Source organism: Astatotilapia calliptera, chromosome 3, assembly GCF_900246225.1.
Source record: "Astatotilapia calliptera chromosome 3, fAstCal1.2, whole genome shotgun sequence".
Classification (NCBI taxonomy): Eukaryota; Metazoa; Chordata; class Actinopteri; order Cichliformes; family Cichlidae; genus Astatotilapia; species Astatotilapia calliptera.
Window position 1 is genome coordinate 139,092 of NC_039304.1, and position 17,256 is coordinate 156,347.

Here is a 17,256-nt window from a genome sequence, read left to right on the forward strand (position 1 = left end):
TCCAGAGTTTGGTTATATTAAATATAAGAGAAAGAGAGAACTTTAACAAATGAACATAGCCACTACAGTGACCATCAAAACGGTGAAAAAAATATTGCCGTAAACAGTTTATTTTGCGACACCACGAAACAAACGATAGCGTAAAATGAAACGATAGACGTTTTTATATCGTCATCCAATATATATCGTTATATCGAACAGCCCTACCCTGAGGCACTATAAACAAAGCAAAGAGAGCCTACTTAAGGATTAGTGAGTGTCCATACCACAATTCAAGATGAAGCACTGAGCATCTGCGAATACATAAGGAAGATACCCCCCCTAAAATGAACTGCTCCAAAAAAAAAAACACATGCTATTACTATTATGGACAATATGGGATGTACTACCAACATTTAGAGGAAGTGGATGAAGAAATCAAGAAATCCAGCCAGTGGCTAGGAATGGCGGGCTCAAAGGACAGCATAGAGGCTCTGATCATGGACACCAGTCTATGGTGGAAGGGTCGTGTTAAAGACTGAGCTACAATCCACAAAGAGCAGCCTTGTATACACCTCTTGGTGCTCCAGGTGGACCAGAGCAGAATGGAGAGAGGCAACAGCATCCTCTTTAGATTTGCTGGTGCTACAGACAAACTGATGTTTGTCCAAGGATCGCTCAAGAACTTGCTGGCAATGATGTGACTTTACTCAAAGCACTTCATGACAAAGGATGTGAGTGCCACTTGGATGGTCATCATTTAATCTGTTTACAGTGGACTTTAAGAAGAGTGGAATGGTGGACTGTGACAAGAGTGAGCGAATGGTTGACAACCATGGTCAATTCCCTAGCCAGATGGTCTGCACAGTCTTTCAGCACCCATCCAGCCTCACTATCAGGTCCAGGAGCTTTCCTAGTGTTCTCTGTGCTCAGTATTCGGCTTACTGCACACTCCTTCATCATAAATGTGTTGGAGCTTCAGACTGGTGTGGGTGATGGAGTGGTGCTGAGACAGCCTCAAAGTGGGCAAAGAACAGCTTTAACTCTTTTGCCAGCAAGGCGTTGCCCTCAGTAGCTGAAAGGTTGCCAGACTTGTAGCCAGTGATGTGGTGGATCCTTCACCATACCTGTGTGTTGTTTTTGCTGTTTAGGTGGTCCTCTGTCCTCAGGCTGTAAGCTGGCTTATCCTCAAATATGCCTCTCTTCACATTGACTCCACGGAGAATTTGGTGTAGCCCAAATCTGCAGCTGTGTAGTCCTCTAGTGGTTAAAAACTATACAATTTGTTTTTTGGAAACATTCCTGCAGCTGGTGAGAGTTAGCTTCAGGCCATGTTTTTGTAATCTTAATTAGTGGGAGCCCTTTTCCTGACTGGGGTGTATGCTAGAAGCAGGGACATATGGTCAGACTGTCCAAGGAGAGTTAGTGCTTTTGTGCTCTAACCCTAACCCTGTATTGCTCCCCTGGTTGAACACTGGTGAAATTTAGAGAGCCCTGTCCTTGAATGAGTAAGTCCACAGCTATAATGTAAGCAGCCTCCAGTTATGTGCTGTCTCATACATGTGCCCAATATCTGCACTATGCTAGCATCAGGTAGTATGTAAACAGCAGTTAGCAGTATGACACTAAACTCCCACAGCAGAAATATGAGCCTGCAACAGTCACAAATTGAAAGTCCGGGGAGTAGACGCTGGTGATCACGTTTTCGGTGGTACATTAGCTGTTTTTCTATCTATATCTTGATTTGAGATCGGATGCATTCTTTTGAGCAGTGTATTTTCAGAAATACTAAGCACACACTACAAAAAACAAGATGGGAATACCACAGCTGCCCTTCCCAGGTGTATCCAATGATTTTTTTCCTGCTTTCTCTTTCTTCTACCTCTTATTTTTTTTATTTATTTTGTTAGGGGGTGATACACTGATTTTCAGGGTAAATATGGTGAAGGGAGCCCCAAAATAGCTGACATTTGCATGAAGAGAGAGGAGGAATGCAGTGGGTTACAATAATAACAGAATGGAAACTTTGCGTGAAATTGACTTTCAGCCTCGCAGTTAGCACGCGGGCCTCGTATAAGTAATGACTTCAACAGGCCTGCCAGCTAAAGACACACATATACCAATAGTAGTCGAAAGACAGAAACATATGCACACACACACACACACACACACACACACACAATGGAAAGAAATGCCAGGTCCTGCCAATTAACATCTACTAAATTTGCCAAAAAGACACACATGGCCAATACAAAGTGTTGAAAGAAAGAGGGAGGAAAAAAAAGAACTATGTACTTACAAATAATGGCCTTGAGAATTGATAAGCTCTAAAAAATCTTTTTTGAGGGAGTATTGAATGATACAGTAGAAACACTTGTTTGATTGTGTGTGCTTCATTCCCTCGTCACATCTGTTTCTAATGGGCACCCAACACATCTGGGGGTCTCTCTCTGAGATGGTAGAGAGACCAGGTCAGGATCAGACCTTGGACAGTCACACACACTTTTCTCATTTACACGTATGGCCCACTGCGATGGACTGCTCTTTCATCTGAACCTGCTACTTTTTCAGACACTCTATATGCAGTGAAAACTACATGGTTCACCGCTGTTCATGTTACATACATAGATCTTTACAATGCATACTTTGAGATGAGTGTTGTTGCAATTTGGTGCTACAAAAATAAAACTGAATTGAATTAAATGAACAAATAATTGGAAAGGATGTGTATTTAATGGTGTATTTAATGATATACGTCATTATTTGTTCAAGATGATCATCATCATTTCTTGGTAATTTTTGTTATTTCAGGACTTCCTCTCCCACTGCAAATATGTATTCTGACCTTGCAGTGCACTTCTCTACAGCAGTCTAGTAACCAGTTTACTTTGCCACTAAAGTTAACAGACTCAGTAGTGTTACAGTTAGTAGTAGGCATGCCATTGCAATTGTGCATTTACACAAAAAGAAGCTGATACAGCCTGGTGAATGCTTGCTAGGACATTAGTGAGAGGTGTCTGCCACTTTCAGCTTGTCAATTTTCAGTGTGCAAAGTTATTGTTTAAACAAGTACCATTTAGCCCAAACCACAATGTATTCGTAAATCCTTAAAAAATGAAACAATTCAGCAAGTTTAAAAAGAGAAATTGGTGTCAACAAAAATACAAACCATGATCCTTCTTTAAAAAAAAATAAAAAACCGACTACATGTTTAATACTGTTTTATCACGTTAATTGCATCTTACTGTTAGATGCAGGATGACCTTAACTCTACAGCATTTACATGTTTTATGTGCAATATAGATTATCGGCTGGGCAGATACGTTTTATATGTGCAAAATGTTAGTAAGATCAAAAAACAAAGCCCAAGTGACAGCACAATTGCAATAATGCGTCAGTGGGAAGGGAAAATCCTAACAATGCACTAAGTCATAAACAAAGTCACAATCAGCGTATTTTAACAATAACTAATGCAATCTAAAGAGCAGTGGAAATAAGCAGATAGGTGAGTTTCAAATACCTGTGCGTAGCCATCCATATTGGATGGTGTATAAAAGAAGCAAAGAAGACTAAACATGCAGGGTGGAGTAGGTAGAGGTCGTTGTTGGAGGTGATTTAAGACAGAAGGACAGCAGAAGAATGAAAGGGAAGGTTTACAAGATGGTAGTGAGATCTGCTGCAATGATGTATGGTTTGGAGGCAGTGGCATGAACAAAAAGATATCTTTCAGGAGGCAGAGCAGACCACACCAACGGCAGATCACACTAATGTTGCAATTAAAAATAATTTTTCGCATAAATTCTATTTCTAATTTTATTGAATATTTATCAAATGAAATACCTACTACAGCTATTATACGCTTTACTCTACATCTGTTTCAAATTCATACCTTATTTGCCAATAAAAGCACTGCACTACTATTTAGTGTTTTTAGTGATGCTTACTACATCAAACAAAAACAGTGAAACCACTGATAGAGAGAGGGCTGACTCATTTATTTAAACAACTGGTGAAATGTAATTAGTGAGTCATCACAGTAGGAAGTGATATTTCGACCTACAGCAATTGTAACACTTCTTTGACTGAAATTTTCCCTTTTCCTACGTCATCTCCCTGCCTACTGTTAGTCCCACTACACACACACACACACACACACACACACACACACACACACACACACACACACACACACACTGTTAGGCCCTTCTGCAGCCCCTAATCACTTTGCAGTGGCAGTGTTTTATTGGTTTTGTTTTGTTTCTTGCACTTTTAATACGATTTCTCACTTTCTTATTAGCATGTTGTTTTCTTTCTGAATCAGTAATCGAAATGAGGAGCACAGTAACAACGTCTGAATGTAAAAATGATAACCCTGTGTGTCTGTGTATTCCTGTCGACCTTGTGGTGATTGCAACAGAGTAAAACTGGGTTGGGACTTAAGTCATTCAAAAGGTATTTAGTTCTGCAGTATTCAGTTTCGAATTTAAGAAGGCTGTCTGTGAAAAATCATTTATTAAATGACAAATTCACCTGATTTTGAAGTGGGAATCGACCTCTGCAAAAGGAGGAATACAACACTAACAGTACTGATCAGCATCTACTGTTCAAGGAACGCATCAGTTTCCAGAGAAGCTACGGAAGCAACAGACTCCAGGAAAAAAGAAGAAGAAATAACCGAATGTCTTTGAAAATGTTGCATTATGTGTGTGTTTGATACCATTTTATATTATTGATATGAACTGAAATGAATCTTGTGTGTTTTATAAGGAATTGAGTAATTCATTACTGTCTGTAACCTCAGTGTGTCCCAGACCTGGACAAAAAAAGCTCCCCACTGTTTGTTTTTTTAAAGATATCTTGGAGGCTCTTTGCATTTGAGTCTCATATTTTGGAAGATAAATGAAAAACCTGTTTGGTCCTGAGCTGAAAAAGCATAAGGACCTCTGCTTTATAGGGCATGACAGGGCCCAAGAAAAATCAAGATTCCTGGTGAGGCTCATGTTAAACTAAGTTAACCACATGCTGGTATCTTTTTTTGTCCAGAAACATTTAGCAAACTGATTGCTGCCTTTCTCGGGTTAATTAAAATAGCGGAAGAATCCTGAAAGGGCGATCGTGAGTAAATAAAGAGCTTCTGTTTAAATTATCTAACTGATTTCAGTTTTATACATCCTGAAACTTTGTGTGTCAGACTGAGGAGCTAGACGAGGCGCAATCTGTGGCCTTCTTCTCTAGCCCCAGGGTCACTTATATTTAAAAAAAAATAATAATAACAGTAAAAAAAAATGGCACTGCAATGAGATTAGGGGCTGCAGGGGGGCGTAACACACACACACACACGTCCCCACACCAAAATTAAGGCACGCTCTATGTGCATTCTTTTTAAATATAGTCTGTGTTCTCATGAGAATCTCCTGCATTTCATCCCCATGTAGAAGTGAACTGGATGACATGAATCTGCTGGATCACATTCCATCCAGTCAGTACACTCCAGCCTCAGGAAAGACATGTCTTGTTCCATCTGCATGTGGTCTAAAGGAATGCAAAGGAGATAGGTATGAGCTAAGATTTGTGTGTGCATCCATACTCTCTGTCTCTTTGACTCTCAGTCTGAGTTGAGGCTTAGTCTACATTCTCTGTGGGGGACTAGAGTTACTTTTTTCCATAGTCTTCCCCCTGCAGGCTTTTAATAAACAGCCTTTATCTGTGATCAGACTCTAATAACAAAGCTGATCCTACCCATTTATTCTTTGTACAGCAATTGGAACTGCATTTTTAAAAGATCTCATTTTGGTTGAAAAACAGTTCAAAACAGAAAGTTTTAGTCATGTGCTAGATGCCCTTTACATGTCCTTCCTGGATTTTCTAGTAAGGGAAGGTTTGTGTACAAGAAGATTCATTAACCCTCTGAGGTCTAAAGCCATTATCAGTATTAGCCACAAATCTAGGCCTTGTCCCTTCACTAAAAAGACTTGGGAGAACAATGTAAAACAAGGATATTCTAATAGCATATGGTTAAGATTACGGGTATGGTCATCACCAGTAACGATGACACCTCAGCATGTCATGGTCCCGGTTTTGTGTTCCTTTTGCAACATGTATTCCTTGTGCTAACTTTGCTTTTCTCTCTGCCTCACATTTGCCAGCATTATTAGCCGCAGACTTCCTCTTGTGAGAAGTGCAATGCAAAAGTCAGAATTCTGAGAAAAAACTCAGAATTCTGAAGAAACAGTCAGAACTCTGACTTTAATCTCAGAATTCTGACTTTAATCTCAGAACTCTGAGTTTAATCTCAGAACTCTGAGTTTAATCTCAGAACTCTGAGTTTAATCTCAGAATTCTGACTTTAATCTCAGAATTCTGACTTTAATCTCAGAACTCTGAGTTTAATCTCAGAACTCTGAGTTTTTTTAGAATTCTGGAAGAGAAGAAAAAACTTTTTTTCTGGTGGCCCTCTATCATATAATGTAGAGAAATTGAATATCAAATGGAAATAGAATATCAACCAATTTAAAAAATAACACACACATTAAATAAAAGTTATAAACTGATTTGCCTGCCATAGAGTGAATTAAGTATTTGATCCCAAAGGAAAGCGTGATCTAGTACTTGATTAAGAAACCTTTCCTGACTAGCAAGTGATGGTTGCCAACGGCAACGGTTTCTCATAATTGGAACTGTAGAGTACAAGGACATTTTACCAAATATTAGTTGGGATTTATGTCTATTTCTATTTCATAAAATTTATTTTAACTTGTTTGCCTAATTCTTGTTTTTAAAAGTCTTTACATTTATGCATGCATTAAAGTCATTAGTATATGCTGCACAACTATTCCACAATGGTTCAAAGCTCAAAGAAATCATCAAGAGCCCAAAATTACCATAATACTGTAGAGATTTATCAAGCTTGTCTAAATATTAGTCTGTTTTGGATGGACTCTTCTTTTTTTATACCCTATTCATATGCATTATCTCTAAAATACTATACACAGCACCTAAAAAAATTCACAACATAAGACTTAAGTGGAGTAGAAGTAAATGTGAAAAGAGGTCACAGGCAAAGAGACTGAATGGAAATCTTGGTAGTCTGTGAGGACTTCTGATGGGCAGATTTTATAGAGTGGATGAGAAAGACAGAGGAAGATTAAGACAAAGGCACTCCTGTGTGCCAACCTTGCTGAACTGTGGGAAGACTACACAGTCATAGACACCTCAACACTCAGCTCATACCCCCTAAGACTGTGACTCACACCAGCAGTTTTTCATCTGTTAAAACTCTTCACATATTCTGCTTTTACACAAACACATAGGATGAAACCCTCCCCTTTCCAGTATTTCTCACTAATGCTTTTCGTGTACGTACCCTGCAGCACAATCTGGATAGCATCTGACATATTAATGGAGAAGAACTCCCCCTAACCTGGTTCACTGACATGCTGACTTATTACACATACATGCAACTCTATTACACTTGAGCAAATGTTGACTTAGACAGTCTTTATCACCTGAAGCTACTATTTATCTTCATACGGCATTTGAAAGATTCTTCGGGATTAAAAATCTTGCACAAGAACATCTACATTTTTTATAAATCATAAACATAGGTCATGTATAGATATAAATGCTTTTACTATATTCACTTCTCAGAGGATTAGTAAGAATGAAGTGAGGGCAGCTATGAAGAGGATGAAGAGTGTTAAAGCAGTTAGACCAGATACCTGTGGATGTATGGAGTTGTCCTGGAGAGAGTGCAGAAGACTTCTTATTCAGACTGTTTAATACAAACTTGGAGAGTGAGAGGATTTCTAAGAAATGAGGGAGACGCGTACTGGTACAAGAACAGGGGTGATGTGCAGAGCTGTAGTAAAAGCACTGACAGCTACATCAAGGCTCTTTATATTGTAGGCTAGAGACCCTACAATAATAGAGAAAGAAGTCCAACGATCAGACAACCACCTATGAGCAAGCACTTGGAGACACTGGGAAGGAAAAACTCCCTTTTAACAGGAACAAACTGCTGGCAGAACCAGGCTCTGGGAAGGGCAGCCATCTGCTGCAACTGATTGGACATGATAGAAGCTAGAAAGTAATCATATCCAATGATTAAATGCAAAGTGTTGTACAAACACATAGAGTTAAAAAAATGTGAGTGAAGACGAAATGCTCAGTATATCATGAGAAGCAGCCTCAACTTATTGCAGCATTACGAAGGGAGGGTTCACAGTCACCCGATCCAACCTTAGATATATGCTTTATCAAATACTGAATTGCACTAGTTTAATCTAGATATAATAAATACATGAACAGTTTTTTTCAGCATCACTGAGTTTGTAAAGAAAGCTGCATTCTCAAACATCCAGGTAAGAAAATCAGGAAAACTCAGAAAAAAAAATTCAAACGTAGTGTTTTCAGTGGTAGAAACATTTTGTCACTTATCCAAGTGACTTCTTCAATTTCCACTGGTAGTAAACAAAATGAACATGGCATGAGAAACAACATCAGAGAGACAACTCAGGTTGAGCAGTTTACAGACAAAGTTAAAAGGCGAGACTGGGGTGATTTAGAGGAGGGATAGTGGCTATACTGCCTAAATACAGGACAAAGGATGCTAAATATAGAGCTCCCAGACAGCAGGAAAAGAGGAAGACCACAGAGAGGATTCATGGTTGTAGTAAAGGAAGATTTGGTGTTACAAAGGAAGATGCAAAGCACAGGGTGACAGATGATCCACTGTGGTGACCTTTAAAGGGAACAACATCTTTAAAATAATCAATTAATTCATTAATATACTGAAATCTTTAAAAGACAGGATTAAAAAGAGCTCAGCGATTTAAAATAAAATTTATAAAAGCTACTTTATTAATGGACTTACTGTTCTAGTAAATTAAATACGGCAAGTTAAATCAAAAATGATGATTGTAGCATTTATTCATGTTGGTTCAACCAGCTGTTGCACTTACATCACATTTTGTTAGAGTTATTCACCAAACATAGAAAACTTCACACTGAACTTTATAATTTAATACGGATATGAATAACACCAAAACAAATATGCAATGAACTGGCCATTATATAGCACTTTTCTATCTCTAAAATTAGAAATATCCTGTCTCAGAGTAAAGCTGAAAAACTAGTTTGTGCGTTTATTACTGCTAGGGTGGAATACTGTAATTCATTATTATCAGGATGTCCTAAAAACTCCCTTAAAAGACTTCAGTTAATCCAAAATGCTGTAACAAGAGTCCTGACAGAGCAGATTTCTCCTATATTGGCTTCCCTTCAGTGACTCCCTGTTAAATCCAGAATTCAGAATCCTACAAGGTCTTAAATAATCAGGGCCCATCTTATCTTAATGACCTTGTAGTACCATATCACCCTATTAGGGCACTTTGCTCTCACACTGCAGGCCTACTTGTTGTTCCTAGAGTATTTAAAAGAAGGATGGGAGGCAGAGTTTTCAGCAGACAGACACTATCTCTACTTTTAAGATTAGGCTTAAAACTGAGTCAGGGCTGGATCAGGTGACCCTGAATCCTCCCTTAGTTATGCTGCAATAGGTACAGGCTACTGGGGGATTCCCGTGATGCATTGAGTATTTCTTCTTCACTCACTATGTGTCCATAGACCTCTCTGCACTGAATCATACTTGTTATTAATCTCTGTCTCTCTTCCACAGCATGTCTTTTATTCTGTCTTCCTTCTCTCTCCCCAACAGGTCGCAGCAGATGGCCCCGCCCTTCCCTGAGCCTGGTTCTGCCAGACGTTTTTCCTTCCCACTGTCGCCAAAGTGCTTGCTCGTAGGGGGTCATATGATTGTTGGGTTTTTCTCTGTATGTATAATTGTAGCTTCTACCTTACAATATAAAGCGCCTTGAGGTGACTGTTGCTGTGATTTGGTGCTGTAAGAATAAAAATTGAATTGAAATGAATTGAACTGAACTGACAAAACACTATACATCAGACTTCACCTTATATTCCTAATAGTGCTTTAGTGTATACACTCCAAGCACTTTATCAGCCTCACATTCATGGCCCATCACTAATTAACCTGATATTCTAGGGCTCAGATTCACCAGAGCCTCTTGGTAAATGGCTCTGGTATTTACTACCAGGTCATAGATCTGCAATCTCACTCATAGTTGCTTCAATTGCTCACCTAGAAGATGATCATCTCAGGTGCCACATACTTTGCTGCTATTTCACCAATGTCATTTTTATTTTCTATATTTCTTTATCGCTACTTAAAGAGTTGTTGGAAAATATAGGATTTCAGTTTATGTGCGTGGTCACGTAAATGAGTGCATTTGGAACAAATGTTGATGTAAGCATTTGTGTATGTGCCTGTTTAAGTGTGATTGCAGATGGGTTGCTTGAATCATTCATGCAGGGATAAGGTGAAGAATATAGGCAACTATGGCTCTCAAGAAGGAACAAATACTTTTTCATGGCGCTGTACAACGCTGTGAACATACACCACTCTTCCTCCACAAATAGAATTGAAATTGAATATCTGGAAAACATCTGGTTGTCAAATAAATAGATGTTTCAGTTTTGCTACAAACCTCCACCAGCAACCACCACCTAAGCAATGAAAAGGAATGATGGCTTTCTGGGCTCATACTGACAGACACTGAATTATCCAAACACATTACTTGTGAGCTGCAGATCCCGGCCGTGTCCCGACTTGAAATTAGGCAGTCTATCTGCGCAGCACAGGCATTACAATCATGCATTTCTTTCATTTCTTTTCAGTCTTCTCACAAGCACTGACAGGCCAGAAGAAGCAGACATCAGGAGAGAGTGAGGCAGGAAGGCAGCTGTGCTCTGTGGATGCCTCCTCGTGTTGGAAACAATTATTTAGACGTATTGTTCTGCTCTAAGAGCTTGTTAGCAACTTTTTCAGATTCAGATTCAAGATCCAGTCATTGACTATAATTGACTCTTTGTTTGTTGAGGCCATTAGCAGGTTGTAATTCACTACACACAGACACACACTGCAGAGCAAATATTTCATCTTTTCTTTTTTTCCTCCTGACTTTTAACTATGAGTGTAGAGTCCCCACCTGCAGGCAGGATTGAAGACAGAGATTTATACAAACTGAGAGAGACACTGGAGGATAGGGAGCAGACTGGAAATGTTGGCCTAAAGCTAAGCACAGTACGGTACACATACCAAAGGTGGGGGTTGGGGGGTTTAAGAGAGAGAGAACCAACAAAAGGAGGAAATGGACAAAAGAGAGGACAAAGGAAATTGTGCTGAGGATGAAGAAGAAGAAGAAGAGAGGTCAAAAGAAACACAGCTGTTCAAAGTTAAACAAGGAGGGCACACCGATTAGTTAGAAAATGACTTTTACCTGATCAAGGAAACCCAAAATAAATAAATAAAGCAGTGGTTTGAGTCCTGTAACAAGATAAATATGTATCGTGCATGCTTGAATTATATCTTGCATTGTTACACCTCAACACACAAACCCAAACAGACCCAGATATCCAATAGTGATGATGTCACTAGCAGAACCAACAGCATTAACAGAGCTGAGGTAATTAAGACTCAAAACCAGTGAGTGTAAATAGGAATAAATATATGAACCACAGTGTTTGAAAAGATATGCCAAAGATGATGTATATTACATTGAACTTTTCCTCGTTGGAATTTTGCTATACTGGACTTTTTAAGTTTGCATTCTTAGAAGTGAGCAAAGGAATAGTTCAAGCTATAATTAAGCCTCTGAATGATTCAGATAGGGGCTGCTGAGAGATAACAGCAGAATGACAAAATCTGCATTAGGACGTTGAAGACGTGGCAGTATTTGTACCTCATCCAGCGAAGGACTAATGGGTTCTTTGAACTTGCATGTAAAGGAATTTTAAAAACCAACAAAAACACTACGTTGGATTAAGGTAATACTTAATTAGTCATCAGTCAAGAGTCCTTACACTACTCCCTCTTGCTCTGTCCTGTTTATGTGTGTTTCTTCAGGCTGTTCCAGTAGTTGGGGGAACATAGCATCAGGGTAAATGGAGACACCTGGGCCCTGTGTTTCTGAATGATCAATATTTGCTCTTCCTCTGTCCCACTGGAACTTATTTTTTTTCACCAGTCTGGCAGAATACTGTTCACTCGTTCACACATACACCGTCAATACTGGTGACTACTATTTCTTTCATTTGTTTTCTGTTGTTGTCGTCATGCCTTTCATGCCAGAGTCAGGTTTCTGTTAAGCTATAGCCTCAGCAGTCTGGACAATGGACAAAAGAGGAAAGCTGAACAATGTTTATCAATCCTTGCAGCTTACAGGCAGCTGCATTTATAACTATGTAAGTAAATGAAGAATGATTTGGTCTTTAAACTCTAACGATGTAGGGTTTAATGCCTAACCCAACCAGTAAGTAAATCGTGACCTTGTGCCTGAACCAAACTGGGTGAAGATTCATTCACAGGCTTGGAGACCAGCTGCTGCCCCCAGCTGTTTGGTGAGTGACTGCTGACAGTTGCAATGTGAAATTGCTCACATAAAGGTGAGCAATTACAGATTCCTTCTCAGTTGCCTCAACCCTCACTCACAACTTGCGTGAGTAAGGGTTGTGACTAGTTTCACTTAGCGACTACCAACAACAGAGAAGACATTTTTTTCCTAGCGACTGGTAGTTGCTGACTGGTTTCTAAGACTGAAGCCTTACTCCTATTCTTTAATGACTATATTTTAAGCCCTAGAACATGTTCAACTGAAGCAACAAAACAAATTTAAATCATTAACTGTAAACACCTCACTGACTTAAGGCAAACTTTGACAAGTTTCTCAGACGCTGCTTTGTTTTAGTCATAACAAGTGGTGAGAACTGGTATACCAGTTCACTAAGGTTCTTTCTGCCATTATACAATAGCTTTTTCCAGTTATTAGTAACATTTGTTGTAGGAATTCTAAAACTCTCCAGTGAAACTACAAAGTGTGTGCTACAAATCTCACCTCTCACCTTTCCTCCGCATGTGCAGGTTACATTGTTGGCTCAAAGCTCCATTCAGTCTACAGGATGTTTACAGATTGTTTGCCTGCCTTTGTCTGTTGTCACACAGTAACTGGCTGTGGGGAAGCTGGTCTGTCCTTTGAACTAATCCAGGACACAACAAAAATCAGACAGATAGAGATACAAACAGGGGTTTAAAAAAAGCAAGAAGGAGTCTGGGAATAACTGTACATGATTAACCCACAAACAAAACAGAAGTCAGAAATGTCTGTGTAGGCCAGCATGATGCCTGCTATCTGAAAGGTTACTGGGTTACTGATATTTTAGGTACCACAGCATATGTGTCTATTTGAATATCAAATGGGTACCAAACTGTCAGTTATACACAGACTGGAAAAGCAGTCTAAAGTACACAGCTTGTAGATGGCAATGGCCCCATCCTGTATATGGTGCTGCTCATATAATCATCAGCTATTTATACTGGTTGTTATTTAATATGATTTCTGTTATTTGTAAACACTGATCTACTTATAACTCACAAACCTAAATAACTCAATTACTAACAAATTACTACTAAATAGGATTTTGAGCTGTGGAATTAATAGTATTATAAATAATAGGGGGGCTTTTAATGGTAAACATAGAAATTAACATGGAAATGACAGAATAGGCAAGGAATTACTGGCCACAACCCCTGTTCACAGCAACTACTCGGGGCCTTTTATGTCTATCATGGTTCTTTGGATGTAATAATATCTGGAAATATTCTCCTCTCTCTGTCATTTGTTCTGACGTTCTTTCTCCCTCGGTTAATGTCACAGAATGATAAAGACACGCCAGATTAGAAGTAAAGAAATAAGTTAAAAATTGTGAAATTCTTAAAACTTAAACCATGTGGTGACTGTTCAAATGTAATGTAATGTGAACATGAACGTGTGTAAAATGGTTACAACTTTTCATACACAAAGACAAAGAATCAGTGCTTCTCATTTGAAGTATATCTTTGAATCGGTCATCATAAAGATTTGTTTGTTGAGGAACAAAGTAAACAATTGTAAAAAAGTAAAAATTTTAGAGGACTTCATTAAATGAACATTAATATACAAAACAGCTGATTTGGGGTTTCTTCAAACTGGCTGAGTAACTGATCACTACAATTTCAACATTTTCAAAGGTGACTAAAGGGATCATTTTTATTAGAAGTCATCTCCGGTGCAAGCTGACTTTTTTAATCCTATTAATTGTTCCATCCTAATTATTCTTCATCTCATGTTTCGTCTGTCTAATTGCTCTGTTGTATTTGAATAACTGCATCCGGGTGGGGGTTGCCAGATCAGCTGATGCCTGTGCCTCTCTTTAAGACACGAGGCAACACTAGCAAAATGTCTTAACCCTCTTGAAACAAATGTGTTCAAAATTTAAAACGAATATGGAAATCACCTCTGATATGTTTGGATTCTAGATGGCATATAACCATAAATACATTGATAAACATGAACTTGTTTTTCTTTGGATATATCATTCTAATCGATCAAAAGTGGATTAAAAAACAGTAACGTTGCCTTAAACGACTTTCTCCCGAGCGTTTTTTTCATGTTGAGAAATCTTAATTTAATGAATCAGTCTGTTAACTGGCCTCTCTTTGCTCTTTTCATTTCAATGACGACCACTTGTCTGGAAGTCACAGCTGGGAAAGCTGACAGAGATCCATGCTCCCAGCTGGTCCCCTCTTCACCCCCTCCTTCCTCCTCCTCCTCCTCCTGCAGGGCTGCTGATGCTGAGAGCAGCCTGCAGTATCCAAACACAGGCATCACACACCCAAGGTCTACCAATTAATCACACCTCTTTCTCCCTGCCTCCTCCTTTTCCTGCCTTCGTCTGTGTTACCACATGGCCCTTTGTAGCTTTATTCTAATGTCCTCTAATATTTACCAATAACACAAAACACGTAAAAAATACTTTAAAGAAAATACACTAAAATGTCTAAATAGGAAAATGAAATGAAAATATCAGAGTAGATGCAACTGAAGACAGCGTAGTCACTACACAGTATCACACACACACGCACGCACGCACGCACGCACGCACCAAAAGACTACTAAAAGGTACAACTGCAGAGAGTTGGGGACAGTAAATATCACAAACGAACCAATAGGAATTTAGTGTCATTAAAGCGTTATTTAAAAATGTAGGCAGTAAATAAAGCCCAGCACACAGCTTCCATCAATTGTTTGAATGAATTCAGCAACACACCCAGACGAACTGGGAGCAACTCGTTAAATAAAGTCTACGACCAGAGGTCGTTTGAATCCAGCAGCTTACCTTTGTCGTTTTTCTCCTTATCCATGTTACAACGGACAACATGGATAACTGATAACTCCTCTCCAGCCGGTCACAATAAAGGAAGGGCGGGTGCATCCGTCAAGCACCCCCTCTCCGTCTCCTCCACCCTGTTCTGACAGGAAGTGAGTGATAGGAGCGCCGTCCAATCGCAGGCTGTATCGCGGGAGGCGGGTCTCGTGGCCACGTGGGCCTGTAGAACGTGTTGTGTAGCCAGTGTGTGAAAGCAAGTGAAAGCTGTTTGGCATATACAGTCGCAGCACACTGGAGCACCAAAGCACACCTAAAAAAAAAAAAACCTAAAAAAAATCTGCTGCTCTTTGCCCACACAAACTATGAAGCTATAGAGCTCATAAATCAATCAAATCACTTTTATTGTCACATCACATGTGCAGGCACACTGGCACAGCACATGCGAGTGAAATTCTTGTGTGCGAGCCCCACAAGCAACAGAGATGTGCAAACACAACAACACAAACGAGCAAAATACAAGAATGGCCAACCTGAAACTAATAAATATATGTACAATATATAATAGTGTATGCATTTCTGGATGTGTATACTAAATATTTTCCTACGTGTGTGTGTGTGTGTGTGTGTGTGTGTGTGTACACATTTTTACAAATTAAATAGTAAAAAAATAATAAAAAAAATGCTCAGTTAATGTTTAATCTTAACACATAGATAAATAACTAGAAAGTATTTAACTCTGTGAGGCTTCATCTCAAAAACAAAAAATAGGTTTAGGAAAATTATTCAACCTTTAGCAAAACAATACCATGTATTTTATAAAGCTTGTGTTTCTGACAGTTTTTTTTATTCATCATCACCTCTCAGGTCCATGTCTGGAAATGAGACAATTTTTAAAGGGGAAAATAATTCTATAATATTATTTTTTTAAACGTACGAAAAAGAGACAATATTTATAGTTATTTGCCATTTATAGTCTTTTTTTTTTTTACAGTCATAGCTTTAACTACGTTCCTTTGCCTTACGTCATGGTGTAGATAGGAAGAGAAATAGAGTAGGAGTCATCTTGAAAGAAGAACATGTGAATAGGTTTGTGGAGTCGAAGAGAGCGTCAGATGGAATTGTGAGTTTATAGTTGGAAATCAAAGGGGAGAATGTAGCTAGAGCGCACTGGAAGTTAATCTGTAGCATGACTTTCAAAGTCAAGAAGAGGAGGAGAGTGAAGGCAGCGATTAAATGGTTGAAGTTGAAGGAAAGATGTTGCACAGAGTTCAGGGAGGAGCTGAGTAAAAAGTGAAGAATTGCCAAATGACTGGGAAAGTACAGCAGAAATGGTGGGGGAAACTGTCAAGAAAGAAAATCCTCTGAACAGAAAAAAGAAGACAAGAAAATTTGATGGTGGAATGAAGAAATGCAGGCATTCAAAGTAATATCTTAGCAAAGCAAAAGTAGGATTGTCCGAGAAAGTAGACAGGAGTACTCGAAGGCAAGTCATACAGCAAAGAGAGAAGTGGCAAAGACAAAAGAAAGAGCATATAGTGAGTTGAATGTGAGGCTGAACACTAAGGACGGAGAAAACGACTTGTAGTGATTGGCTGGATAGTTTATGTTAAATAGAACAAGCTCATTTTCTAATTAAGTCTCTAAGGAAATTATTTATTGATGCAACAGATCTCTGGATCTCCCCTAAAGGCACTGCACATCCAGTTTGGATTTAACTAGAAGGGATATTAAATATTAATGAAACCACAATTCTTTGACAATAAATTCATGAACCCTAAGAAGTTTAGAAAGAGCTTGTTGAATTTGACCATGGTATTGTAACAGTTTGGGAATTTCTTTCTTTCCTCCTTGATGTTCTACGAAAATTCCAACAAAAAGTGGTATTATTGCAAAGTGGAAGCAACTATGAATGGGAGGCCATGTAGACTTACAGAGTTACTGAGTGTTGATGTAGTGCTGTGCGATACTACAAATTTTGGTATCCATACCAAACACACC

The 17,256-nt window shown here is 38.9% G+C and overlaps 1 protein-coding gene across 1 annotated transcript in view; it reads right to left on the reverse strand.

Annotated features, from left to right (window-relative positions):
* afap1 (actin filament associated protein 1) overlaps positions 1-15,396 on the reverse strand; it is a 92,774-nt gene extending 77,378 nt beyond the window's left edge. The window contains exon 1 of the mRNA XM_026157932.1: positions 15,268-15,396. Within this exon, the coding sequence (XP_026013717.1) occupies positions 15,268-15,292 (25 nt within the window). The 5' untranslated portion in view covers positions 15,293-15,396. The remainder of the gene's footprint in view (positions 1-15,267) is intronic.
* Between the last annotated feature and the right edge of the window lie 1,860 nt (positions 15,397-17,256).